General features: G+C 44.5%; 2 protein-coding genes across 5 annotated transcripts in view; one reads left to right on the forward strand and one right to left on the reverse strand.

Annotated features, from left to right (window-relative positions):
* Nucleotides 1–25,524, forward strand: part of PAWR (pro-apoptotic WT1 regulator) — a 205,525-nt gene that overhangs the window by 92,005 nt on the left and 87,996 nt on the right. For 2 of the 4 annotated variants that reach the window (XM_069764518.1, XM_069764517.1), the window contains exon 3: nt 13,076–13,198. In XM_069764518.1, coding sequence (XP_069620619.1) covers nt 13,076–13,198 — 123 coding nt within the window. Of the gene's footprint in view, nt 1–13,075; nt 13,211–25,524 lie in introns of all 4 variants that reach the window. The other 2 variants (XM_069764516.1, XM_069764515.1) reach the window with 1 other exon arrangement.
* LOC138675898 (uncharacterized) lies at nt 887–3,369 on the reverse strand. Its single transcript, XM_069764514.1, has 6 exons — nt 3,198–3,369; nt 3,042–3,131; nt 2,770–2,853; nt 2,480–2,690; nt 2,243–2,399; nt 887–2,127 (listed from the first exon to the last, which is right to left on the reverse strand). Exons 1-6 carry the CDS (start codon nt 3,240–3,242, stop codon nt 939–941), a joined length of 1,776 nt encoding a protein of 591 aa, XP_069620615.1. The 5' UTR covers nt 3,243–3,369; the 3' UTR covers nt 887–938.

Consider the following 25,524-nt stretch of genomic DNA (forward strand, 5'->3'; position numbering starts at 1 on the left):
TCCGTATTTCAACTACAAGAAGTACTTTTCCATCGTGCTGATGGCCATCGCCGATGCGGATTACAAATTTGTAGCGGTGGACATTGGGGCGTATGGTCGTTCTAATGATTCGCAAGTTTTCAAACTGTCTTCTATGGGGCGGCATTTATATGGAAAAACCTTTCAATTTCCCCCCCCAAGACCACTGCCTCAAACTTCCGATCCACCAATGCCATTTGTATGTGTTGGGGATGAAGCTTTTCAGCTTTCAGAGCATCTTTTGAAACCCTACTCCAGCCGTGGTTTAACCAATACCAAAAAAATTTTCAACTACAGACTCACACGTGCAAGGAGAATGGTGGAGTGTGCGTTTGGGATCCTAACCGCCAAATGAAGAGTTCTCTTGACATCCATAAACTTAAACACAAACACTGTGGATGAGGTGGTGAAAGCGTGTGTTGTCCTCCACAATTATGTTATATCCAAGGAACAGCTTTCCATTGAGGACCATTCTGCCGAAACCACCTTGATGGATTACAGCATCCATACATACAGAAGTTCTGCCACAGTGTCCAGAATACGGGATCACTTTGCAGAATATTTTATTTCACCCCAAGGAAGAATACACTGGCAGGATGATATAGTTTAAACACTTTGTGTATACCTAGTAATAACTTTAAACTTTACCCATGTTGCGTACCTGTTGTTTTTACCTTACCCATGTTGTATGCCAGTTTGGTTTTTACCCTCATGTTGCGTACCTGTTTGGGTTTACCTTTTAACCATGTTGGGTACCTGTTTGAGTTTATTTTTAAATCAAGATGTGCATACCCAAAGTTCTACTGTTACCAATAAACCTTTTTTTTTACAAAAGTGTTATTTGTTCCTAATGAATAAATACAAGAGATTTTTCAACCAAAAACTTTTATTAACAATGTAACACACAAAAAAATGGGGTACTAAATGTTTTCATACGTCGGGGTGGAGATACTATCGGAGGCACTGTCTGATAGGGACACTTCGACAGTGGGAGTGTGGAGAGAGGAATGTGATGGTGGTGGAGAATGTTCACCGGTTAGGGGTGAAGGAGTGGAGAAAGCTATTGAGCGGGTGGACAAGAAAGTGGGATTGGGGTTAGAAATTTGGTAGGGTGGAGGGGTGTACGAAATGTTTTGGGAGGACTGGGTGGCAGAATGAGTGATGTGTGTAGAAGATGTTTGGGAAGAGGGTGATACAGTCTGTTGGAAGTGGGCAGGGAGAGGAGGTGAGGATGAAGTAGATGGGAAGTTGTATGGGTCTGGATCATCATATGGGTGTGAAGTGGCACGGGAGGGATGCTGATAGTGTGGATGGTGGGAAGGGGCACGGGGCTGGTGGTGTGGCTGGTGGGACGGGGCACGATGTGGATGATGGCGAGTTGGGCGTGATGGGGCAATGTCTGTTTGGCGATACGGGTCAGGAGGATGGTACTGGCTGTAGTGGTGGACAGTGGAGGAAGGGGGGCAAGTTGGAGGATGGTTGGAAGAACTATCTGCTCTAGAGGCAATTAGCGCTAGAGTAGACTGGCAGGATTCCATTACTTGCATCTGCTGAGAAGTAGATAGCGTCTCCATTTGCTCAAGCACCGACTGAAAAAAAGTGTTGTTCGGGGACTGTTTTGCCTCTGAACGCATCGTTACCAGAAGTGTATGCATCTCGAGCATACTTTTATTTATGAAATTGAATCCTGCAGCCATTTGCTCGGACAAAACTTTCAGACAGTTCTGGAACGATGCGTTCAGGTGCAAGAACTCGGGAGCATAACTATGTATCTGACCCCTCTGGCGAAACCGCCCCGATGCTACAGGTGTACTAGAGGTGGCTGCAGCAGAAGGGTGGGGTACAGGAAACGCTATGTTCTCACCAGCAGCTACATGCAATGGAACCGGCCAGGATGCTCCAGTGCTCGTGGATGGGAAAGAGGGATCGGTAGAGTGGGAAGGTGCAGAGTGGGAAGGTGCAGAGTGGGAAGGTGCAGAGTGGGAAGGTGCAGAGTGGGAAGGTGCAGAGGGTTCCTCACTGTCAAAGTGTCCCTCGGTGGCGGCCTCTTGAGGGATCGCCCCAGAAGTGTTCAATTGTGCTGCAGGCTCCAGAGTGCTCCCAACGGTTCTGTGGAAAAAGAGAGAAACAAACAATTAATATACTGTCATTGCATGGCCCTGGCTGAAAGAGCAAAAGAGGTTAGACATGTAAAACATTAGTGCATGTGGTGGGTAATATTTACCTTCGGGTGACCATCGTTGACCTGAGGAACGACAGGGCCCTTGCGTATTTGTACGTGCTCCTGCGTCCTCCAGATCCACTCCGGGCCTGCATCTCTTTATTGAACTCCTTCTTAAAGCGATCCCTGATCGACCGCCACCTTTTCACAATCCGCTCACCTGTTAAAATAGGAGAAAGACAACTTGGTTAGAAACAGCATTTTAGAATGCATCACCAAAACTGAACTGAGGATACTTACGTTCTTGAATCTGGGCCTGAACATCTAGGTCCTCCCACCTCGGAATCAGTTCACAGCAGATTTGCTCCCAGAGTCGACGGGTCACTGAGAGATCAGCATGGCGGCGGTCACCCATATTCCACAACGGCTCCCTGTCTCTGACAAGATCGATGAGGAGGTCAATATCAAGGCCGACCTCCTCACCGTCCGAATCTGGAGCACGCTGTGAAACCTGTTTGAAAAGGGGGAAAAAATTAACACCAAATTTGAAACATTGCTAACCTGCACCCAAAAAATAACAAAAAACCTACATGACGACGGCCGCCACGTGAATGTCGCCGACGACCCCGGGAGCCACTGGAAGGACCTATTGCTTGGGCACCAGATTCAGAACTCTAGAATACAAAAATAAAAAATTATGGGGTTGTTGGTAGCCATTCTATGTGTTGTGTGCCATGTGATATATATGTTTTGTATGTGTTGTGTGTGGTTTGAAAGTATCAGTTTCTATGTATTTTGTTGTAAGTGTTATGTTTTGTGTGTAGTGTAGGGTGTGTTTCCGCAATACATCACAGATACATACCAATTGTGAGCCCTCTCCGTGGGTTTCTCCACCCCTTCCCTCATCTTCGGGGACCACCTCTTCTCCGGGGGACTCAGCCTCATCAGCTTCCTACGATGAAACATAAAAGAATAGATGATACAAACACACACACACACACCTTTGGTTCATACTAACCTCTGTGCGTGGACGGCGAGGAGGAGGAGGCCTCCCCGGAGACATGGCTCTCAGCTCTGTGGAAGTCTCTCGGCTCTGTGGCAGGCTCTCGGCTTTGTGGCAGGCTCTCGGCTCCCGGCTCTGTGGCAGGCTCTCAGCTCTGTGGCAGGCTCTCAGCTCTGTGGCAGGCTCTCAGCTCTGTGGCAGGCTCTCGGCTCTGTGGCAGGCTCTCGGCTCTGTGGCAGGCTCTCGGCTCTGTGGCAGGCTCTCGGCTCCCGGCTCTGTGGCAGGCTCTCAGCTCTGTGGAAGTCTCTCGGCTCCCGGCTTTGTGGCAGGCTCTCAGCTCTGTGGAAGTCTCTCGGCTCCCGGCTCTGTGGAAAGCTCCCGGCTCTGTGGCAGGCTCTCAGCTCTGTGGCAGGCTCTCGGCTCTGTGGCAGGCTCTCGGCTCTGTGGCAGGCTCTCAGCTCTGTGGCAGGCTCTCGGCTCCCGGCTCTGTGGCAGGCTCTCAGCTCTGTGGAAGTCTCTCGGCTCCCGGCTCTGTGGAAGGCTCCCGGCTCTGTGGCAGGCTCTCAGCTCTGTGGCAGGCTCTCGGCTCCCGGCTCTGTGGCAGGCTCTCAGCTCTGTGGAAGTCTCTCGGCTCTGTGGCAGGCTCTCAGCTCTGTGGCAGGCTCTAGCTCTGTGGCAGGCTCCCAGCTCTGTGGCAGGCTCTCTGGCTCCTTCCGTCTTGTCAGGGTGTTGGCTCTTCTGCTTTTGGGCTGGAAATGGCTGAAGGCCTCATGGCCCTGCTTTATATATAGTCCAGGGGGCTGATCAAAGTTTTTTGAGCATGCTCAGTGTAAAAAGCCGGATACGGCCGCCGGATCCGGTTTTTTCCGGATCCGGCGCTTTCCGGCATCCATAGACATGCATTGTTGTAAAAAGCCGGAAAGACCGGATCCGGCCTTTCCGGCTTTTTCGCCGGAGACAAAAAACGTTACAGTACACGTTTTTTCCAGACGCCGGAATCGACTTGACGCCGGATCCGGCATCAAACCGGAAGGAACGCTGGGCTATCAGGCGCCATCCGGCACCAATAATATTCAATGGGGGAAATGCCGGATCCGGCTTCTCCGGTTTTCTATTCCGTTTTTTGTCGGAAGAGCCGGAATTCGCCTGAAACAAAAAACCTGATGTGTGAAAGCAGCCTAAAGGTGATTTGTGTGTCAGTAAGGTAAACCCATATTAAGTACCTTTCTTTTGGCTTCTTCTCTCTATTGAGTTTCTACAGTGGAGATGGGAGCCTGGCTTAGGAAACCAAAAATCAGATAACTTTGTGAACTTTCCCTCATCACTAGCAGGTCTAATCCACATTTCTACATCACTACACTTGCAAGCATCAGCATTGCCAGAATTCACTAAAATGGGGGTACGTCGTCCACATATAACATGTGAATGTCTACTACTGTAAGAAATCACATTTTTATATACTAAAATTCAAAGTAGTCTCATTTTTAAAGTAATGTAAGTTTATATTTTTCTTAGTTATATCTAATATAATCTATTTATGTGTATATCTGTCCGATATATCGGTTTGGCTATGTGGAAAGCTGACAGCCTGTGTGTCCGGTCACAAACATGTTTTTCTGCATTCTGTACTTATGATGTGATTACATGTTTATGATGTGATCATAATGGTTTTGGCAGCTGTGTCCACTTTTATACATGCAAACACTACTACTATAACACTTCTATACAATGATGCCATTGCATTATTTACTGTCCAGTGTCCAAATACTGCCACATAATATGAATTTGACCATACAATACTGAATAACATCATCTTTTGAAGCCATGCTGTGTAAGTATATTCATCATCATCATCATCATCATTATCATCATCACCTACAGCAAAGGCGGACAATACATCATAAGCTTCTATTCAAGATTCCGGTTAGAGTAGTCATTGCTTCAGTAAGAAAATGACAAAATAACACATTTTGTAATCTATCTTATCATTGAAATCTGCTTCTTTCTACTCCTGGATTGATTAGTCATTATCAAACGTATTAATTCTTAGGTAAATTCTATATTCAGTGTATAGAGATCATTACATTACTGAGATTGGAGATGGGAATTGCTCCTCATGAGATTCTGTGTAGGATTGGCAAGGGGAGCTCTACCTCCATCTCCTCCCTCCTTCTTCATCCCTCTGTATAGAATCTTCTCAGTAGCAGCCCTCATCTCTTATCTCAGTATGTAAACATCTGGCTTCACTGAATACAGACTTTACCCAAGAATTGAGCATTATGAAAATGACTGATCCGCTCTGGAGGAAATTTCTTTGATAATGTGTTACAGAATTTCTTATTTTCACATGTTCTATTGATTTCTGAAATTAAAATTCACAGGACGGTTACTCTTTAAGGCTCTTTTGTCCCTGCTAGGCTGTCTGGTGGCAGGTTTCACTATTCTCCCCTTTAAAAACGCATGAACGTTTGGCCAAGCTGACCGTTCATGTGTATGGGGCTTTCAGGAGAGATCGCGCACAGCCGAGTGAGCACTTGCTGTCAGCTATCATGTGTATGGGAGCCTTTTATTAACACAATATCCAAACCAATAAAACATTGAAACACTCCATAAGATTGACTAGAAACTAACTTTTATCAGTTGCTGCAATAACTCAATGATTGTGGAGACTGTGACCGGGTTCCCTTGTCTGTAAGTCATAAACATTTTATCTGGATGAGACTTAGTAAGTTATGAGTGAGAGTACAAAGGCTAAGCTGTAAAATTAGCCATCAGATTTGCAGAGAAAATACAAACAGATTCTGCATGTGATTTTCTTGGGCCAGATGATGATTAACCATATACAATTAAATGACTGATGGAAGATTTTACCATAGAAAAGCATCTGCCACTGGTTTCTACAGATTATGACGGATGGGGAAGAATCACAAGTGTTTGTCTGCTTCCAGTGAATCTCCAATGTCAAGCTCTCGTTTCCTTTCATTCCAGAGTATTTTGTCTCCTTGTAAGGAAGAATGTGCACTGATTGTGTTTGTGAAAACATTCCTCTTTAGCCTTAGTTGCTCACTCAGCCTTCTCTTTAACAAACTCCATCATTATGGCTTGAGTAAGATCCTGATATACAATGCAAGGTTTGGACGTTTCTTGTGCAATGTAGGAAGCATTTACATTCTAACTCTTACTCTTTTTTTCCCCACACCTACATTTTGTACAGTTTGCAAAGTGTACATCTATATATATCGCAGTACACTGGATATACCTTATCAGATTGTATTGGTACTTCTTATTTATTTGCTATTCTTTCCTTCATTGTATGTGAGACCATATGTGCTTAGTCCAGCAATAAATATTCAATACCACTAACTCCAGTAGTCCTCTGTGCTTGTTTTACAGTCCAGCCATATTGCTAGCACTGTATTGGTATGAGTGCTTGTTCACTTGTAGATTTAACGTGTTTGGATGTCATATATATTGGGCTGAAATCTGTGCCCCTCTGATTGGGGGATAACTGGTTTGAAGAGGATGCTTCCCTCACTATGTAACAACATAGCATGTTTGCAATTATATGTAGTATATATATATATGTAGTATAATGCACAGCCCATAGTCCTCCATACAGTATAATGCACAGCCCATAGTCCTCCATACAGTATAATGCACGGCCCATAGTCATCCATGTAGTATAATGCATAGCCCATAGTCTTTCATAGAGTATAATGCACAGCCCATAGTCCTCCATACAGTATAATGCACGGCCCATAGTCATCCATGTAGTATAATGCACAGCCCATAGTCCTCCATACAGTATAATGCACAGCCCATAGTCCTCCATATAGTATAATGCACAGCCCATAGTCATCCATGTAGTATAATGCACAGCCTATAGTCTTTCATAGAGTATAATGCACAGCCCATAGTCCTCCATACAGTATAATGCACGGCCCATAGTCATCCATGTAGTATAATGCACAGCCTATAGTCTTTCATACAGTAAAATGCGCAGCCCATAGTGATACATGTAGTATAATGCACAGCCCGTAGTCATCCATGTAGTAAATTGCACAGCCTATAGTCCTTCATACAGTATAATGCACATGTAGTAGTATGGGTCACCGTGTACTCACTGATTTAAAAAAAAAAAAAAATACTCACCTCCCATCTGCTCCCCCGCCACGAAGTGTCCTCTTCTGAAGCTGGCAGCTTACCTCAGTGTGCAAGAGACCGATGCACATGAGGTCACTGCCATATGCCCTCGGTCATGTGCATGCCGACGTTAGCTGCAGGCCTTTCATTGGCCGGCAGCGTGTATTGCCCCGCACGGACCTGATGGGTTTGTTTGCTTCAATACACGTCAGCTAAATGTGCATCCGAGGACGGAAATCCAGCTGAAGTATTTGCTGGTGTTGGTCTCAGCGGTGACCACAGCAGTTACGCCCCTGCTGAAGGCGAGTGGGTCCCCCCGTTTGTCCAGGGTGGTTCAACAGGTGAGATATTCAGTAATCCTGAGAATGGGGCTACAGATTTGCGAGAGCAGAGTGAAGTGCAGGTTTGTGTGTTCGAACCTTGTCAAAGGTACCGCCAGAGAAAAATGCTATGCATAGCCTAAGTGATGCTGAAAATATTCAGAGATCTATTCTGCCAAATGATCTGAGTTTTACAAATTGCTCTCCAAGTGCTTTTGTGAAAGACCATCTAGTTACACATCATCCAACGCTGAAGCAAGCATAAACATTATGTTCAGCAAACCCAAACTTTTCATCTGCTAGCTTCATCTACAAAGCTAATCCATCTCCCATTCCGTCAACGTCGCAGTGGCTGCAGTTTATACCACTTCCATCTCCAGTGCATAAATGCTGGGCAAACAAGAATCTAGCTCTATGTATCAACTAATCAGATTCTATTTTTCAATTGCTTTTTGGAAAATGGAAGCGGCTGATTATTGTCATGGGCAAGGTAAAATTACTATGACCTCTAGCCCAGAGGTCCCCAACCTTTTTTGCACCAGGGACCGGCTTTAAGCAAGACCAGTTTTCCATGGCCCGGTGGGGTGGGGGTGGGGCAGGGGTGGGGCTCTGGTCATATGGGGGTGGGGTTATGGAGGGGTGGAGCTTAGTGCATACTTATCATGTAATTATGACATTTATAATGAGAATGTTATTCACACATTCACACACACACATTCTCACACACACATTCACACACACACATTCACACACACACATTCACACACACACACACACACACACACACACATTCTCACACACACATTCTCACACACATTCACACACACACATTCACACACACACATTCACATTCTCACACACACACACATTCTCACACACACACATTCACACACACACACACATTCACACACACACATTCTCACACACACACATTCTCGCACACATTCTCACACACACATTCACACACCCCTCTCACCTCTCCTCGCACTCTACCACAGCATCTCATTGCCTTCCTCTGACACAGCCGGCCGCTGAATGATGACGTCATCCAGCGGCGCGTCTGTGTGAGAGGAAGCAGGAAGACAGATCGCTGGGCAGCGGAGCTGCGGGGATTTCTCCCTGCCCGTCGCAGCCACCCCTCCACCTCTGCACACATTGGGAGCCGGCGCTCTGCAGCTTCTCTGTGCCGGCTGTCAGCTTGACAGTCGGCACAGAGAACAGCTGATTCCCTGACCGGGGGCGGCAGAATGCAGCCGCCGGGGGAGACACTGCGGACCGCCGGACCGCCCGACTGCGCCCTTCCCTGCCGACTGCGCCCTTCCCTGCCGGCTGCGCCCGGGGCAAATGCCCCGGCTGCTCCCCCCCCTAGATACGCCACTGGGCGTGTCAGTGAGGAGAGCCTGCCGCCCCACCCCATCAGGAACACACCATGCTGCGCAGGAGGGCTGCGTCACTAAGACCCGCCTGACGCCCCGCCCCGTCCTGCATAATGTTCTCTGCCGGGAGCTGCGAGCTGTCACAGAGCGTGCTCTGACCAGGCGCAGGGCCGCGAAGCTAGCTGTCAGTGGCGCCGCGGACCGGCTGAAAAACCTCAACGGCCCGGTCCGCGGACCGGCGGTTGGGGACCTCTGCTCTAGCCTGTGTGTATTATATAATGATTGTATGTTGTTTTCTAAATAGTGACTGTATTGGCTAGTATCTATGGTGTGGCTATAGCCCTGTAGGTGTAATGTGAATTCCATATATATATCATACACATATATATAGGGCACTGAATATTTAAATTTTTAGAGATTTGTGCAAAATTGCATTTCCTGTGTACTTTTTCTTGCTAGTTTGGTAAAAATAATACCAGTAATCCTATATGGCTAGAGGTGAATGCAGTGGAAAATCTCTTGATGTAGATAAGAACATTATTGTGAGCTCTGAGTATAAAGCTGCAGCCTTATAAGGAGACTGCTTCCCCAGATCTGAGGAACATTCTTTCCAATAGATATTCAAGGAATGTTTTTTTTTTCACTTCCCAAAATCGGCCATATAATACCAACAGATGCTTTGCATTTCAGCATTCATAAGTGCTTTGCTACATTTATTATCATTTACTTTTATTGTACTGCTGCTGCAACACATTTAATTAACTACATATGTCTCTTGAGGGACGAATGGGTGAAAGATTCAGCAAACACGCATAATGAGTATGAAGCATATTTGATTTTTCTCCTGCGTCCATAAATTAGCAGTTCATTTTTAAACAGGACTTTTCACCAGTTTCAGCATCTTAAAGTGGTCCCATAATGAAATACTGGCTGCGGAGTTGAGTAACACATTAACACGTTGATTTTATTTTTTAATTTCTCCTCTCTCTTGCAGAGATATTGGCCTGTAAAGTTTAGGTTATTATTGTTGTTAAATTCAATGGTGCTTTACTCAGAGATTTTTTTTACTGTGCAGGGGGCATGTACAAATACCCTAGAAAAAAAAAAAGATTTTCCAGCACTTCCATCAATAAAATTCATATTTTTATCCACATGAGGATCCATCATGTGGATAGAACCTTAAACGTTTCTGGCATACACTACGTCCTTAGTGATAGGAATATTTGATAATTAATTTTTTGTAATAAAAAGATTGATTTTAGGGATGGAAGTGACAGAAAATCATTTTTTCTTCTTCGGTTCTACAATAGCTGAGCTTCACCAGCAGGAATTGGCACCTATACATCAACTTTCTTCTGTATCCCGAACTACCGTATATTGACGTGGTGAGCTTGTTTATTTTTTGTTTGCACTTCTTCACCCGGTTCACCAAGCATAACAATATACAGAAATGCAGAAAAAAATACAGAAAAATACAAGTATGCCCCCACAATAGCTTAGGCATGCTTTCTCCTGTGTGAGACATGTAATGAGAGACAGTCGGATCTCACTGTAGAACCTTTCATGATTACATGTGCCCGGAATAGAGCAAACATTAGTACCACCTTTTGGTTAAAAAGGCTGAGGGCTGGCTAAATGAGTGTATGAATCCATTGAGGAGCTGCTTTCTGTGGATGCACTAATGTATATGAATGCCACATTGGATCAGCAATGAAGGGAGAAGCTTGGCCCTTTACGGCTGTGTGCGTGCGTGCGTATTTATGTATAAGATTCGTGTTTTCATTTCATCTTCATGTCCCTTTCGATTGTTACTAGTATGGTGATTATGTAGCTTTTTATATAGATTTCTTTTATGGTGGTCCTGCTGTAATTTATTTTTTCATATTTAAGTTCCATTTCCTTGGTGACAAAAAATCCAGCCAAACTGTGATACAATTGTACTTACACTATACGGCGGGTCAGGGCAAGGTATTCTGGTGCATTAGGCAGATGAAGCCGATGGCGATCCCACAGCTCCCTTCGATGAACCCCCAAGCAAGCAATGGGTCTAAGACTAAGATAACAGGACCCTAACACACCCCTCCCAATGGGTCAAGTAACAAGCTCTGGTGACCACTTCCATTAGATTTGTTACCTTTTTCACAAAAAAATACCAGGAAAAAAAGTGGTGAACTTTTAGTAGTGAAGCCAAACAGGGAGTGTAATTTCACAATTCGATATGAAATCGTTCATTGTTTGCAGACCATTACATAAAACAAGGGGTGAGTATTCATCCCTGACTTCCTATATTTTAAATGTCAGACCCAAGGACAATCATGGAAACGAATATCACCCTATGTGAGCTATTAATATGGGTTGTAGACAGCTGAAACTAGTGATACCAGTATGCCTCATGGATAATGCCTTGTTCTGTAAAAATCATCTTTTATCTCTTTATGTTAAGTAGAACACTAGGACCGGAATTCACAGTGACTCCGGCAACTGCGTAGAACAAAAGTGAAGCCAATGGCCATAGAATGGTGGAACAGTGTAGAGGAGTGACAGCAGGCAGAATGAGCAGTCGCGGGATTTACAGCCATGTACCTGACGTCACAGGACACAGTGAAAATAGGGGAGTAGAAATATAGGAAAATTAAGCGAGGAGCTAAGTTATCTTCCAAGCAGCATATGCCCCATAGCTGGAAGAACTGGAATAGCCCCTCTTGTGATGGCCCACCAACAGCCCCTCTTGGGATGGCCCACCAACAGCCCCTCTTGGGATGGCCCACCAACAGCCCCTCTTGGGATGGCCCACCAACAGCCCCTCTTGGGATGGCCCACCAACAGCCCCTCTTGGGATGGCCCACCAACAGCCCCTCTTGGGATGGCCCACCAACAGCCCCTCTTGGGATGGCCCACCAACAGCCCCTCTTGGGATGGCCCACCAACAGCGCCTCTTGTGATGATGGCATAATAGCAGAAAAATAAAAGTAAGCTTATACTCACCTGATCCATCCACAGCAGTGGGCGCCGGATATTGCAATGACGTCACTGCGCCATCCAACATCTCCTGCGTGCTCCATCTCCAACAGAGCGCTGGCCGGAAGTGGCCTGCATTCTGATGGAGTACCCAGCGGAGCAGGGAGCTGATTACAGCTCTTCTGCTCGTGTGGCGGCGGCACTCACAGCAATTGCATTTGCATCTTATAGCCGCAAATACGAGCGAGAGACGGCGTGGGGAAGACAAAGAGAGTGGTGAGAAGTGTCAGTGACTGACACTGCTCCCCTGTGTGCCCGCACTCCTTGTCCCAGCCCAGACTGAGAGAAAAGAAATCTGTGGAAAATTTGCATTGGCACAACGAGGAATGTTGCATTTTCTCAGCATAAAGCCGGTAACCCATGTGACCTCTCGTGTCAGTGACTTGAGAAACTGCAGCGTGTCTGTACATGTTTACAGAGACTGTGCTGCCTGTGTAGTCTGTTGATGGACACCGTCTCACGTTTTTAAAGTCTAATTATTCTCTTCCACTCCACTAGACAAATTATATCCCTCTTTGTGTTTGGTGAATGCCGAGGCAGTGAGTCAGGATTTCATATCCAATGATTTTGTCCCATTCCTCCAGGCAGATGCTGTACTGTGCGCAGACTTGTTGGACAATATCTATGGACGGCCATTGTTACATAGTGACATTGACGCTCCGATTGAGATTAGCTATTAGTAGCCCAGAACATTCTGTGTAGCCTCTGGAGCTGCTGCAGTCTTACTTTAGCTCTGTGTGAGAATGTTCTACAGTGAAAGGTTCTTTGTTTAATTGCAGAGTTAAGACACTTTCCCTTGTCGCTTATCTCAATACTTGTGTCTTTATATGTCTATTTTGTGAGTTTCCTATGTATTGCATATGTTTAAATTTAGTGATCTTGTAGGAATAAGTACCGTATTTGTGCACCCGATTATTCTCTGTACTCACAATGATATATTAAACCAATTATCCTGCTGTAACTTGAATACAATTTTATTACAGTGTTTATGATCACATTGTATAGACCTGTTCATTTCTTTGTTTTACTTATGCAGAGCCCTGAAGATGAAGATGACGAATCTGGACAAAAAGAAAGGAAGAAAGAAGATTCTGTTACCCAGCAAAATACCCTCCAGAATGAATCATTAAGTATAGACCCAAGTGACTACTTGCAGTCGGTAAGAATTACCGTAAGTGGTTGTACCCAAAGTAAAAATATTAAATGTACAACTATTGAAAGAATACAATTTTGCCACTAAAATGATTAGTTGAAAATGTATTATATTTATTGTACTTGCATATTGAGATGATTTTACACTTGAAGGGAGTCTGTCATCCGGTTTTGGCTGCTCCACCTGAGAGCAGCATGATGTAGGGGCAGAGACCCTTATTCCAGTGATGTCATCCACTGGGGTCCTTTATGTAGTTTTGATGTTTATATGCCACAGATCTATTAGTTTTCTGAATGCTAAGCTCTTTATCCCCCCCCATCCCCGAAACCTTTTGATTGTAAGTGTTCTGTGTACACTGTGCAAAGGCAGAAAGCTGCCAATCTGTGATAGGGGCTGAGTTATAAAGAGCTCAAGAATATAGAGAACTAAATAGCAACAGGTTTAGTAGTCCTCTACTGATAATACCCTGCTGATAAAACAGGGATTTTATCAAAACTACAGCAAGCAGCCAAGTAAGTGATACATCACTAGAATCAGGGTCTCTGCCCAACAACATGCCAATCTCAGTTTAGGTGGCAAAAACAAGATGACCGATTTCCTTTAAGTGCCAGTGGAAACTTGTCCTAAGTCATTCTCCCTTCTTACATAGTTACATAAGTTGAAAAAAGACCTGGCTCCATCAGTTTCAACCTTTCCCCGCCAATTGTGCAGTTTTTCACTAAATTAACTATGATCCTCAATGTTATGTGTACTGAGGAAATATTCCAGTCCTTTTTTAAAAGCCGTTCTAGTGTCGGCCATTACTACCGCTTTTGATAGGGCATTCTACAGTCTGACTGCTCTAACTGTAATGAACCCTTTCCTATTTAGCTGTCGGAATCGCCTTTCTTCCACCTGTAATGAGTGGGCCCCCTGGTCCTTAGTATGGTCTTTGGAAGGAATAAGTCATGGTAAAGTCCATTGCACTCACCACACATATATTTATACATGTAAATGAGATCTCCTCTGAGGCGTCTTTTTTCTAAGATTAACAAGCACAACTTTTCCAGCCTTTCATCATATGAGAGGCCTCCATCCCTGGTAATAATCTAGTTGCCCACCTTTGTACTGCCTCTAATTTCTGAATATCCTTTTTTAAATGTGGAGCCCAAAACTGGATCCCATATTCTAGATGTGGCCTCACCAATGATTTATAAATGGGTAACGATACGTTGGGATCCCAGGACTTTATTTCTCTTTTTATACACACTAAAATCCTTTTGCTTTTGCGGCTGCTGCTTGACATTGAGTACTGCTGCTCAGCTTACTTGTAACCAGAATGCCCAAATTCTTCTCTTGATCTGCCGTCCCGAGTATACTCCCATTTAATGTATATGCAACAATAGGATTACTCCGTCCTAAGTGCATTACTCTACATTTATTATTATTATTATTATTATTATTATTATTTATATAGCACCATTGATTCCATGGTGCTGTACATGAGAAGGGGTTACATACAAATTACAGATATCACTTACAGTAAGCAAAATAACAATTACAGACTGATACAGAGGGGCGGGGACTCAGCCCTTACAGCTTAATTCTACAGGATGGTGGGGAAGGAGACAGTAGGTTGAGGGTTGCAGGAGCTCTGGTGTTGGCGAGGCGGTAGCTTCGGTAGTGATTAGGAGGCAGCGGGCTGTAGGGTTTCCTGAAGAGGTGGGTTTTCAGGTTCCGTCTGAAGGATCCGAATGTGGTTGATAGTGGGACGTGTTGGGGAAAAGAATTCCAGAGGATGGGGGATATGCGGGAGAAGTCTTGGAGGCGGTTGGGTGAGGAGCGAATAAGTGTGGAGGAGAGAAGGAGGTCTTGGGAGGACTGGAGATTACGTGAGGGAAGATATCGGGAGATTAGGTCAGAGAAATATGGAGGGGACAGGTTATGGATGGCTTTGTAGGTCAGCATTAGTAATTTGAACTGGATACGCTGAGGGAATGGGAGCCAGTGAAGAGATTTGTAGAGGGGGAAGCGGAGGAGTAGCAAGGAGAGAGATAAATTAGTCGGGCAGCAGAGTTAAGGATGTACTGGAGAGGTGCAAGGGTGTTAGCATGGAGACCACAGAAAAGGATGTTACAGTAGTCGAGGCAAGAGATGATGAGGGCATGCACAATCATTTTAGTAGATTGACAGTTTTGGAAAAGACGGATTCTGGAGATATTTTTGAGCTGGAGGCGACAAGAGGTGGAAAGAGCTTGGATGTGCGGTTTGAAGGGAGAGAAGGAGGATATGGCTGATAGACACTCTGGGATTCTGAACAGCAGAGAGGTGACGTCTGGGCCAGAAAGGTAGATCTGAGTGTCATCAGCAGAAAAACATTAAATCTCATTTCCCAAGTGTTTGCCCATTCAAACATCTTATCCAGATTGTTTTGCATTATTGTAATGTCAAGGTCAGATTTTAGTATCCTACATAATTTGGTGTCGTCAGCAAAGACTGACACTTTACTCTCAATCTTATCCATAAGGTCACTAAGAGGTTAAAAAGAACCAGTCCTAGCACAGATCCCTGCGGTCCCCACTGCTCCCAGTACAGATCCCTGCGGTCCCGACTACTGACTATATCCCATTTAGAGAACGCACCATTTATGATGACTCTTTGTTTCCTGTCATGTAGCCAGTTCCTTACCCATCTGCTTACAGTTTCCCCACAGTTCTTGCTTCTGTAGCTTCAGTATAAGGCTGTTATGTGGTACTGTATCAAATGCCTTTGCAAAGTCCAGATAAAGTCCAGATTTGCCCTTATCATCTCCCGCCTCGACTACTGCAACCTCCTACTCTCTGGACTCCCCTCTAGCACTCTGGCACCACTCCAATCCATCCTACACTCTGCTGCCCGACTAATCCACCTGTCCCCCCGCTATTCCCCAGCCTCTCCCCTGTGTCAAGCCCTTCACTGGCTTCCTATCGCCCAGAGACTCCAGTTCAAAACCCTCACACTGACATACAAAGCCATCCACAACCTGTCTCCTCCATACATCTGTGACATGGTCTCCCGGTACCTACCTACACGCGACCTCCGATCCTCCCAAGACCTCCTTCTCTACTCCCCTCTCATCTCTTCTTCCCATAACCGCATCCAAGACTTCTCCCGTGCTTCCCCCATACTCTGGAACTCTCTACCCCAACACATCAGACTTGCGCCTACCATAGAAACATTCAAAAAGAACCTGAAGACTCATCTCTTCCGACAAGCCTACAGCCTGCAGTGATCCTCAACCTACTGAACAGCCGTACAGCCAGCTCTTCCCTCTCCTAGTGTATCCTCACCCACCCCCTGCAGACTGTGAGCCCTCGCGGGCAGGGTCCTCCCTCCTTATGTACTCGTGTGCCTTGTTATCTGCTCATGTTTAATGTATTTGTCTATATTTGCCCCGTATTCACATGTAAAGCGCCATGGAATAAATGGCGCTATAAAAATGTATAATAATAATAATAATAATAATAAATCAGATCGTTGGGTACAGCCGGGACCAGCTGCTTCGAAAGCATCACCAAACCAGGGATTCAAGCTTCAGGAGGCTAATTTGCATATTCCAGGTGCCTTCTGGGAGAAGCGAAGTCTCCCTAAGCTAGAAGATCGTTGGGTACAGCCGGGACCAGCTGCTTCGAAAGCATCACCAAACCGCGCGCGAATTTTTGCCTGTAGGACATTATTGCAAGAGAGCTTGGCTGAGTAGATTACACAAGAAGGAAAACACACAGCAAGTCAGCAGGATCTAGGAGCAACATGGCAGATGTGACAACCTACATGGTGAGCTGCAGCATGTGCTACATGTTCACAGATCGACCAGAAGAAGAATCCAATTTCACCTGTCAGAAGTGTAGACTAGTGGCCCTTTTAGAAGAAAAGGTGCGGGGTCTGGAAGAAAGAATAGCAACTTTGAAACTCATCAAAGAGAATGAAGACTTTCTAGACAGAACAGAAGCATCTCTACTGGTCACAGAAGGTGAAAAAAGTGTCAGAGAACCTCCAAAAGCAGATGAGTGGAAGCATGTGACCAAAAGAAGCAAGAAGACCATGGAGAAATCACCAACCACACAACTGAAGAACCGATATCAAATCTTTGTAGAGGATGAAGATGGCACACCTAAGAATGAAGCAATACCAGCAAGCAAAAAAGAAAAGGGCACACAGCAACAAGTGACAGCAAAAAGTACAGCCAAGAAGCAACGAAGAGTGGTGGTGGTGGGAGACTCACTACTGAGAGGCACAGAAGCAGCCATCTGCAGACCGGACATAACTGCAAGAGAAGTATGCTGCCTTCCAGGTGCGATGATCAAGGATGTGACCGATAGGATACCAAAGCTCTTCAGCTCCAAGGACGTCCACCCATTTCTTCTGATACATGTTGGCACCAATGACACGGCAAGGAAGGACCTACCGACAATCTGCAAGGACTTTGAAGAGTTGGGGAAGAAAGTAAAGGAACTGGATGCACAGGTAGTTTTTTCTTCTATCCTTCCAGTAGACGGGCATGGCACCAGGAGATGGAACAGGATCCTTGATGCAAACAACTGGCTAAGACGATGGTGCAGACAACAAGGATTTGGATTCCTGGACCACGGTGTGAATTACTGGTATGATGGACTCCTCGCCAGAGACGGACTACACCTCAACAAACCTGGGAAACACACATTCGCCAGAAGACTCGCTACACTCATCAGGAGGGCGTTAAACTAGAAGAAGAGGGGACGGGAAGAAAAACATTAGACTCGAACAAAGACGACCCAGGAAAACATACTCTGAAGGGAGGTAAGAACATTTCTAAAACAATCCACAGTGAGGAGATTGGAACAAAACAAAATCCTCTAAACTGCATGCTCGCAAACGCCAGAAGCCTGACAAACAAGATGGAAGAACTAGAAGCAGAAATATCTACAGGTAACTTTGACATAGTGGGAATAACCGAGACATGGTTAGATGAAAGCTATGACTGGGCAGTCAACTTACAGGGTTACAGTCTGTTTAGAAAGGATCGTAAAAATCGGAGAGGAGGAGGGGTTTGTCTCTATGTAAAGTCTTGTCTAAAGTCCACTTTAAGGGAGGATATTAGCGAAGGGAATGAGGATGTCGAGTCCATATGGGTTGAAATTCATGGAGGGAAAAATGGTAACAAAATTCTCATTGGGGTCTGTTACAAACCCCCAAATATAACAGAAACCATGGAAAGTCTACTTCTAAAGCAGATAGATGAAGCTGCAACCCATAATGAGGTCCTGGTTATGGGGGACTTTAACTACCCGGATATTAACTGGGAAACAGAAACCTGTGAAACCCATAAAGGCAACAGGTTTCTGCTAATAACCAAGAAAAATTATCTTTCACAATTGGTGCAGAATCCAACCAGAGGAGCAGCACTTTTAGACCTAATACTATCTAATAGACCTGACAGAATAACAAATCTGCAGGTGGTCGGGCATTTAGGAAATAGCGACCACAATATTGTGCAGTTTCACCTGTCTTTCACTAGGGGGACTTGTCAGGGAGTCACAAAAACATTGAACTTTAGGAAGGCAAAGTTTGAACAGCTTAGAGATGCCCTTAATCTGGTAGACTGGGACAATATCCTCAGAAATAAGAATACAGATAATAAATGGGAAATGTTTAAGAACATCCTAAATAGGCAGTGTAAGCGGTTTATACCTTGTGGGAATAAAAGGACTAGAAATAGGAAAAACCCAATGTGGCTAAACAAAGAAGTAAGACAGGCAATTAACAGTAAAAAGAAAGCATTTGCACTACTAAAGCAGGATGGTACCATTGAAGCTCTAAAAAAGTATAGGGAGAAAAATACTTTATCTAAAAAACTAATTAAAGCTGCCAAAAAGGAAACAGAGAAGCACATTGCTAAGGAGAGTAAAACTAATCCCAAACTGTTCTTCAACTATATCAATAGTAAAAGAATAAAAACTGAAAATGTAGGCCCCTTAAAAAATAGTGAGGAAAGAATGGTTGTAGATGACGAGGAAAAAGCTAACATATTAAACACCTTCTTCTCCACGGTATTCACGGTGGAAAATGAAATGCTAGGTGAAATCCCAAGAAACAATGAAAACCCTATATTAAGGGTCACCAATCTAACCCAAGAAGAGGTGCGAAACCGGCTAAATAAGATTAAAATAGATAAATCTCCGGGTCCGGATGGCATACACCCACGAGTACTAAGAGAACTAAGTAATGTTATAGATAAACCATTATTTCTTATTTTTAGTGACTCTATAGCGACAGGGTCTGTTCCGCAGGACTGGCGCATAGCAAATGTGGTGCCAATATTCAAAAAGGGCTCTAAAAGTGAACCTGGAAATTATAGGCCAGTAAGTCTAACCTCTATTGTTGGTAAAATATTTGAAGGGTTTCTGAGGGATGTTATTCTGGATTATCTCAATGAGAATAACTGTTTAACTCCATATCAGCATGGGTTTATGAGAAATCGCTCCTGTCAAACCAATCTAATCAGTTTTTATGAAGAGGTAAGCTATAGGCTGGACCACGGTGAGTCATTGGACGTGGTATATCTCGATTTTTCCAAAGCGTTTGATACCGTGCCGCACAAGAGGTTGGTACACAAAATGAGAATGCTTGGTCTGGGGGAACATGTGTGTAAATGGGTTAGTAACTGGCTTAGTGATAGAAAGCAGAGGGTGGTTATAAATGGTATAGTCTCTAACTGGGTCGCTGTGACCAGTGGGGTACCGCAGGGGTCAGTATTGGGACCTGTTCTCTTCAACATATTCATTAATGATCTGGTAAAAGGTTTACACAGTAAAATATCGATATTTGCAGATGATACAAAACTATGTAAAGCAGTTAATACAAGAGAAGATAGTATTCTGCTACAGATGGATCTGGATAAGTTGGAAACTTGGGCTGAAAGGTGGCAGATGAGGTTTAACAATGATAAATGTAAGGTTATACACATGGGAAGAGGGAATCAATATCACCATTACACACTGAACGGGAAACCACTGGGTAAATCTGACAGGGAGAAGGACTTGGGGATCCTAGTTAATGATAAACTTACCTGGAGCAGCCAGTGCCAGGCAGCAGCTGCCAAGGCAAACAGGATCATGGGGTGCATTAAAAGAGGTCTGGATACACATGATGAGAGCATTATACTGCCTCTGTACAAATCCCTAGTTAGACCGCACATGGAGTACTGTGTCCAGTTTTGGGCACCGGTGCTCAGGAAGGATATAATGGAACTAGAGAGAGTACAAAGGAGGGCAACAAAATTAATAAAGGGGATGGGAGAACTACAATACCCAGATAGATTAGCGAAATTAGGATTATTTAGTCTAGAAAAAAGACGACTGAGGGGCGATCTAATAACCATGTATAAGTATATAAGGGGACAATACAAATATCTCGCTGAGGATCTGTTTATACCAAGGAAGGTGACGGGCACAAGGGGGCATTCTTTGCGTCTGGAGGAGAGAAGGTTTTTCCACCAACATAGAAGAGGATTCTTTACTGTTAGGGCAGTGAGAATCTGGAATTGCTTGCCTGAGGAGGTGGTGATGGCGAACTCAGTTGAGGGGTTCAAGAGAGGCCTGGATGTCTTCCTGGAGCAGAACAATATTGTATCATACAATTATTAGGTTCTGTAGAAGGACGTAGATCTGGGTATTTATTATGATGGAATATAGGCTGAACTGGATGGACAAATGTCTTTTTTCGGCCTTACTAACTATGTAACTATGTTACTATGTTACATCAGCTGCATTACCTACATCCAGATTTGCACTCACCTCCTCATAGAAACCCAACATGTTAGTTAGACATGATTTATCTTTCATTAATCCGTACTGGTTGTCTATTATATTATTCTCTGCAATATCATATCTTATAATGCCCTCAAAAACTCTGCACATTACTGATGTCAGGCTTACCAGACGGTAATTGCCCAGATCCACCTTCTTACCTTTCTTATATTTCCGTACCATGCGAGCCATCCTCCAATCCTGTGGCACCGCCCCTGGTACAAGAGAGTCTAAGAATATAAGATACAGAGGTCTGTCAATTACTGTGCTCAATTCCCTCAGTATCCGTGGATGAATGCCATCTGGGTCAAGGGATTTGTCAATGTTTCATTTGTCCAGACACATGCATACTTCTTGTGTTAAACTAATTATAATAGGTTGTGAGGTGAACTTTCATTTTTGCATTGTTGAATGACCCCTGGAATAGTCAGTTCATAGGTGAACACAGATGAAAAGTGCCTGTTTAATAGCTCAGCCTTTTCTTTATCCTTTATAATTATCTTATCATCTTTTAAGGGGCCTATACCATCTATTTTTTCTTTTTGACATTGATGTATTTATACAAAATTTGGTTATTTATTTTAATGTCACCTGCAATTTATTTCTCTGTAGATAACTTTGCTTGATTTCGTTTTAACATTTCTTATTGAGATCTTTATACTTCTGAAATGCAATTTCTGTATTCTTGGCCTTCAAGATTTTGAATGCCCTTTATTTTAGTCTTATTAAACTTTGTACTGTCTTATTTATCCATAATGGTTTATTTTTAAATTCCTGGATGTTTTATTGCCAGAGGGTATACGTTTTCTACAGGACTCTAGTAGTGTATCCTTAAAGATTCCCCATTTATAGTTGGTGGGACATGGTCCCAGTCTACACAATTAAGCTCTTCCCTTAATTTGTTGAAATCAGCTTTCCTTAACTTTCAGGTTTTTGCATTTCCCCTTTTGAATGCTTGATTGAAAATTACATTGAAACTTACCATGTTATGATCACTGCATACCGAAAGCTCCCTGACCTGTAGATCTGAAATTGTATCTGGTCTGTTTGACAGAACCAGATACAGCAGATTATCTTCCCTGGTTGCTTCATCTACCAGCTGAGAGAGGGTATTGTCCTCAATTGCAGACAATAACTTGTAGCTTTAAAGGTACCTTTACACTGAACGACTTACCAACGATCACGACCAGTGATATGACCTGGCCGTGATCGTTGGTAAGTTGTTGTGTGGTCGCTGGGGAGCTGTCACACAGACAGCTCTCTCCAGCGACCAACGATCAGGGGAACGACTTCGGCATCATTGAAACTGTCTTCAACGATGCCGAAGTCCCCCTGCAGCACCCGGGTAACCAGGATAAACATCGGGTTACTAAGTGCAGGGCCGCGCTTAGTAACCCGATATTTACCCTGGTTACCATTGTAAAAGTAAAAAAAACCAAAACACTACATACTCACATTCTGATGTCCGTCACGTCCCCCGCCGGTGTCCACAGGGTTAAAACTGCTTTCAGCAGGAGCGCTGCTAATGCACGCGCTGCTGCCGAGAGTTTCCCTGCACTGACTGTGTCAGCGCCGGCAGTAACAGCGGTGACGTCACCGCTGTGCTCTGCTTTACGGCCGGCGCTGACACAGTGGACGCCGGGGGACGTGACAGACATCAGAATGTATGTAGTGTTTTTTTTTTTTTTTTTTAACTTTTACAATGGTAACCAGGGTAAATATTGGGTTATTAAGCGCGGCCCTGCGCTTAGTAACCCGATATTTACCCTGGTTACAAGTGAACACATCGATGGATCGGCGTCACACACGCCGATCCAGCGATGACAGCGGGTGATCAGCGACCAAAAAATGGTCCTGATCATTCCCCAACGATCTCCCAGCAGGGGCCTGATCGTTGGTCGCTGTCACACATAACGAGATTGTTAGCGGGATCGTTATGTGTGACGGTACCTTAACCCCTTAATCCCATATGACGTACTATCCCGTCCAGGTGACCTGGGACTTAATTCCCATGGACGGGATAGTACGTCATATGCGATCGGCCGCGCTCACGGGGGGAGCGCGGCCGATCGCGGCCGGGTGTCAGCTGCCTATCGCAGCTGACATCCGGCACTATGTGCCAGGAGCGGTCACGGACCGCTCCCGGCACATTAACCCCCGGCACACCGCGATCAAAGATGATCGCGGTGTGCCGGCGGTGCAGGGAAGCATCGCGCAGGGAGGGGGCTCCCTGCGGGCTTCCCTGAGACGATCGGTACACGGTGATGTGCTCACCGTGTACCGAGCGTCTTCTCCCTGCAGTCCCCGGATCCAAAATGGCCGCCGGGCTGCATCCGGGTCCTGCAGGGAGTACTTCCGGGTCAGGAGCAGGCTGCAGCTGCAGCTCTAATCCTGCCCGGCTATATGTCAGATCACCGATCTGATAGAGTGCTGTGCACACTGTCAGATCGGTGATCTGTGATGTCCCCCCCTGGGACAAAGTGAAAAAGTAAAAAAAAAAATTTCCACACTTGTAAAAAAAAAAATAAAAAAAAAATTCCTAAATAAAGCAGAAAAAAAAAAATATTATTCCCATAAATACATTTCTTTACATAAAAAAAAAACAAAAAAACAATAAAAGTACACATATTTAGTATCGCCGCGTCCGTAACGACCCGACCTATAAAACTGGCCCACTAGTTAACCCCTTCAGTGAACACCGTAAGGAAAAAAAAAAAACGAGCCAAAAAACAACGCTTTATTATCATAACGCTGAACAAAAAGTGGAATAACACGCGATCAAAAAGACGGATATAAATAACCATGGTACCTCTGAAAACGTCATCTTGTCCCGCAAAAAACGAGCCACCATATAGCATCATAACCAAAAAAATAAAAAAGTTATAGTCCGCAGAATAAAGCGATGCCAAAATAATTATTTTTTCTATAAAATAGCTTTTATCGTATAAAAGCACCAAAACATAAAAAAAATGATATAAATGAGGTATCGCTGTAATCGTACTGACCCGAAGAATAAAACTGCTTCATCAATTTTACTAAATGCGGAACGGTATAAACGCCTCCCCCAAAAGAAATTCATGAATAGCTGGTTTTTGGTCATTCTGCCTCACAAAAAAATCGGAATAAAAAGCGATCAAAAACTGTCACGTGTCCGAAAATGTAACCGATAAAAACGTCAACTCGTCCCGCAAAAAACAAGACCTCACATGACTCTGTGGACCAAAATATGGAAAAATTATAGGTCTCAAAATGTGGAGACGCAAAAACTTTTTTGCTATAAAAAGCGTCTTTTAGTGTGTGACGGCTGCCAATCATAAAAATCCGCTAAAAAACTCGCTATAAAAGTAAATCAAACCCCCCTTCATCACCCCCTTAGTTAGTTAGGCTAGGTTCACATTGCGTTAATGGGTTAACGCTAACGGACAGCGTTGCACGGCGAAAATGTCACAATTAACGCCGTGCAACGGGTCCGTTAGCACAACCATTGACAGCAATGTGATTTTCAGGTGTAGCGCATCGCTAGAGCGTGCCATTTTCGGCTCGCGCTAGCAAGGTGCCATTCTTTTGTGGCGCGCCTCAGACGCTGCTTGCAGCGTCCGCGGCGCGCCCGAGGTCCGATCCCCGATCTTCCAGAGCGGGGACGTTAACGCGACCACTAAACACGACACCTAAAAAGACATTGTGTTAGCGCAATCCGCTAGTGCTAAACGGATTTCCCTAACGCAATGTGAACCTAGCCTTAGGGAAAAATAATAAAATTAAAAAAAAATGTATTTATTTCCATTTTCCGGTTAGGGTTAGGGCTAGGGTTGGGGCTAGGGTTAGGATTTGGATTACATTTACGGTTGGGATTAGGGTTGGGATTAGAATTAGGGGTGTGTCTGGGTTAGGTGTGTGGTTAGGGTTACAGTTGGGATTAGGGTTAGTGGTGCGTTTGGATTAGGGTTTCATTTATAATTGGGGGGTTTCCACTGTTTAGACACATCAGGGGCTCTCCAAACGCGACATGGCGTCCGATCTCAATTCCAGCCAATTCTGCATTGAAAAAGTAAAACAGTGCTCCTTCACTTCCGAGCTCTCCCGTGCGCCCAAACAGGGGTTTACCCCAACATATGGGGTATCAGCGTACTCGAGACAAATTGGACAACAACTTTTTGGGTCCAAGTTCTCTTGTTATCCTTGGGAAAATAAAAATTTGGGGGGCTAAAAATCATTTTTGTGGGAAAAAAAAGGATTTTTATTTTCACGGCTCTGCGTTGTAAACTGTAGTGAAACACTTGGGGGTTCAAAGTTCTCACAACACATCTAGATAAGTTCCATGGGAGGTCTAGTTTCCAATATGGGGTCACTTGTGGGTGGTTTCTACTGTTTGGGTACATCAGGGGCTCTGCAAATGCAACGTGACGCCTGCAGACCAATCCATCTAAGTCTGCATTCCAAATGGCGCTCCTTCCCTTCCGAGCTCTGCCATGAGCCCAAACAGTGGTTCCCCCCCACATATGGGGTATCAGCGTACTCAGGACAAATTGA

This window comes from Ranitomeya imitator, chromosome 4 (assembly GCF_032444005.1).
Source record: "Ranitomeya imitator isolate aRanImi1 chromosome 4, aRanImi1.pri, whole genome shotgun sequence".
NCBI lineage: Eukaryota > Metazoa > Chordata > Amphibia > Anura > Dendrobatidae > Ranitomeya > Ranitomeya imitator.

What these genes read in the sequence shown, in the direction of transcription:
- LOC138675898 (XM_069764514.1), bottom strand. Translation starts at nt 3,242, where the DNA reads ATGTCTCCGGGGAGGCCTCCTCCTCCTCGCCGTCCACGCACAGAG. An exon ending in CTCGCCGTCCACGCACAGAG is followed by an intron (nt 3,132 to 3,197) that starts GTTAGTATGAAC and finishes GTTTCATCGTAG; the next exon opens with GAAGCTGATGAGGCTGAGTC. An exon ending in CACGTGGCGGCCGTCGTCAT is followed by an intron (nt 2,691 to 2,769) that starts GTAGGTTTTTTG and finishes CTTTTCAAACAG; the next exon opens with GTTTCACAGCGTGCTCCAGA.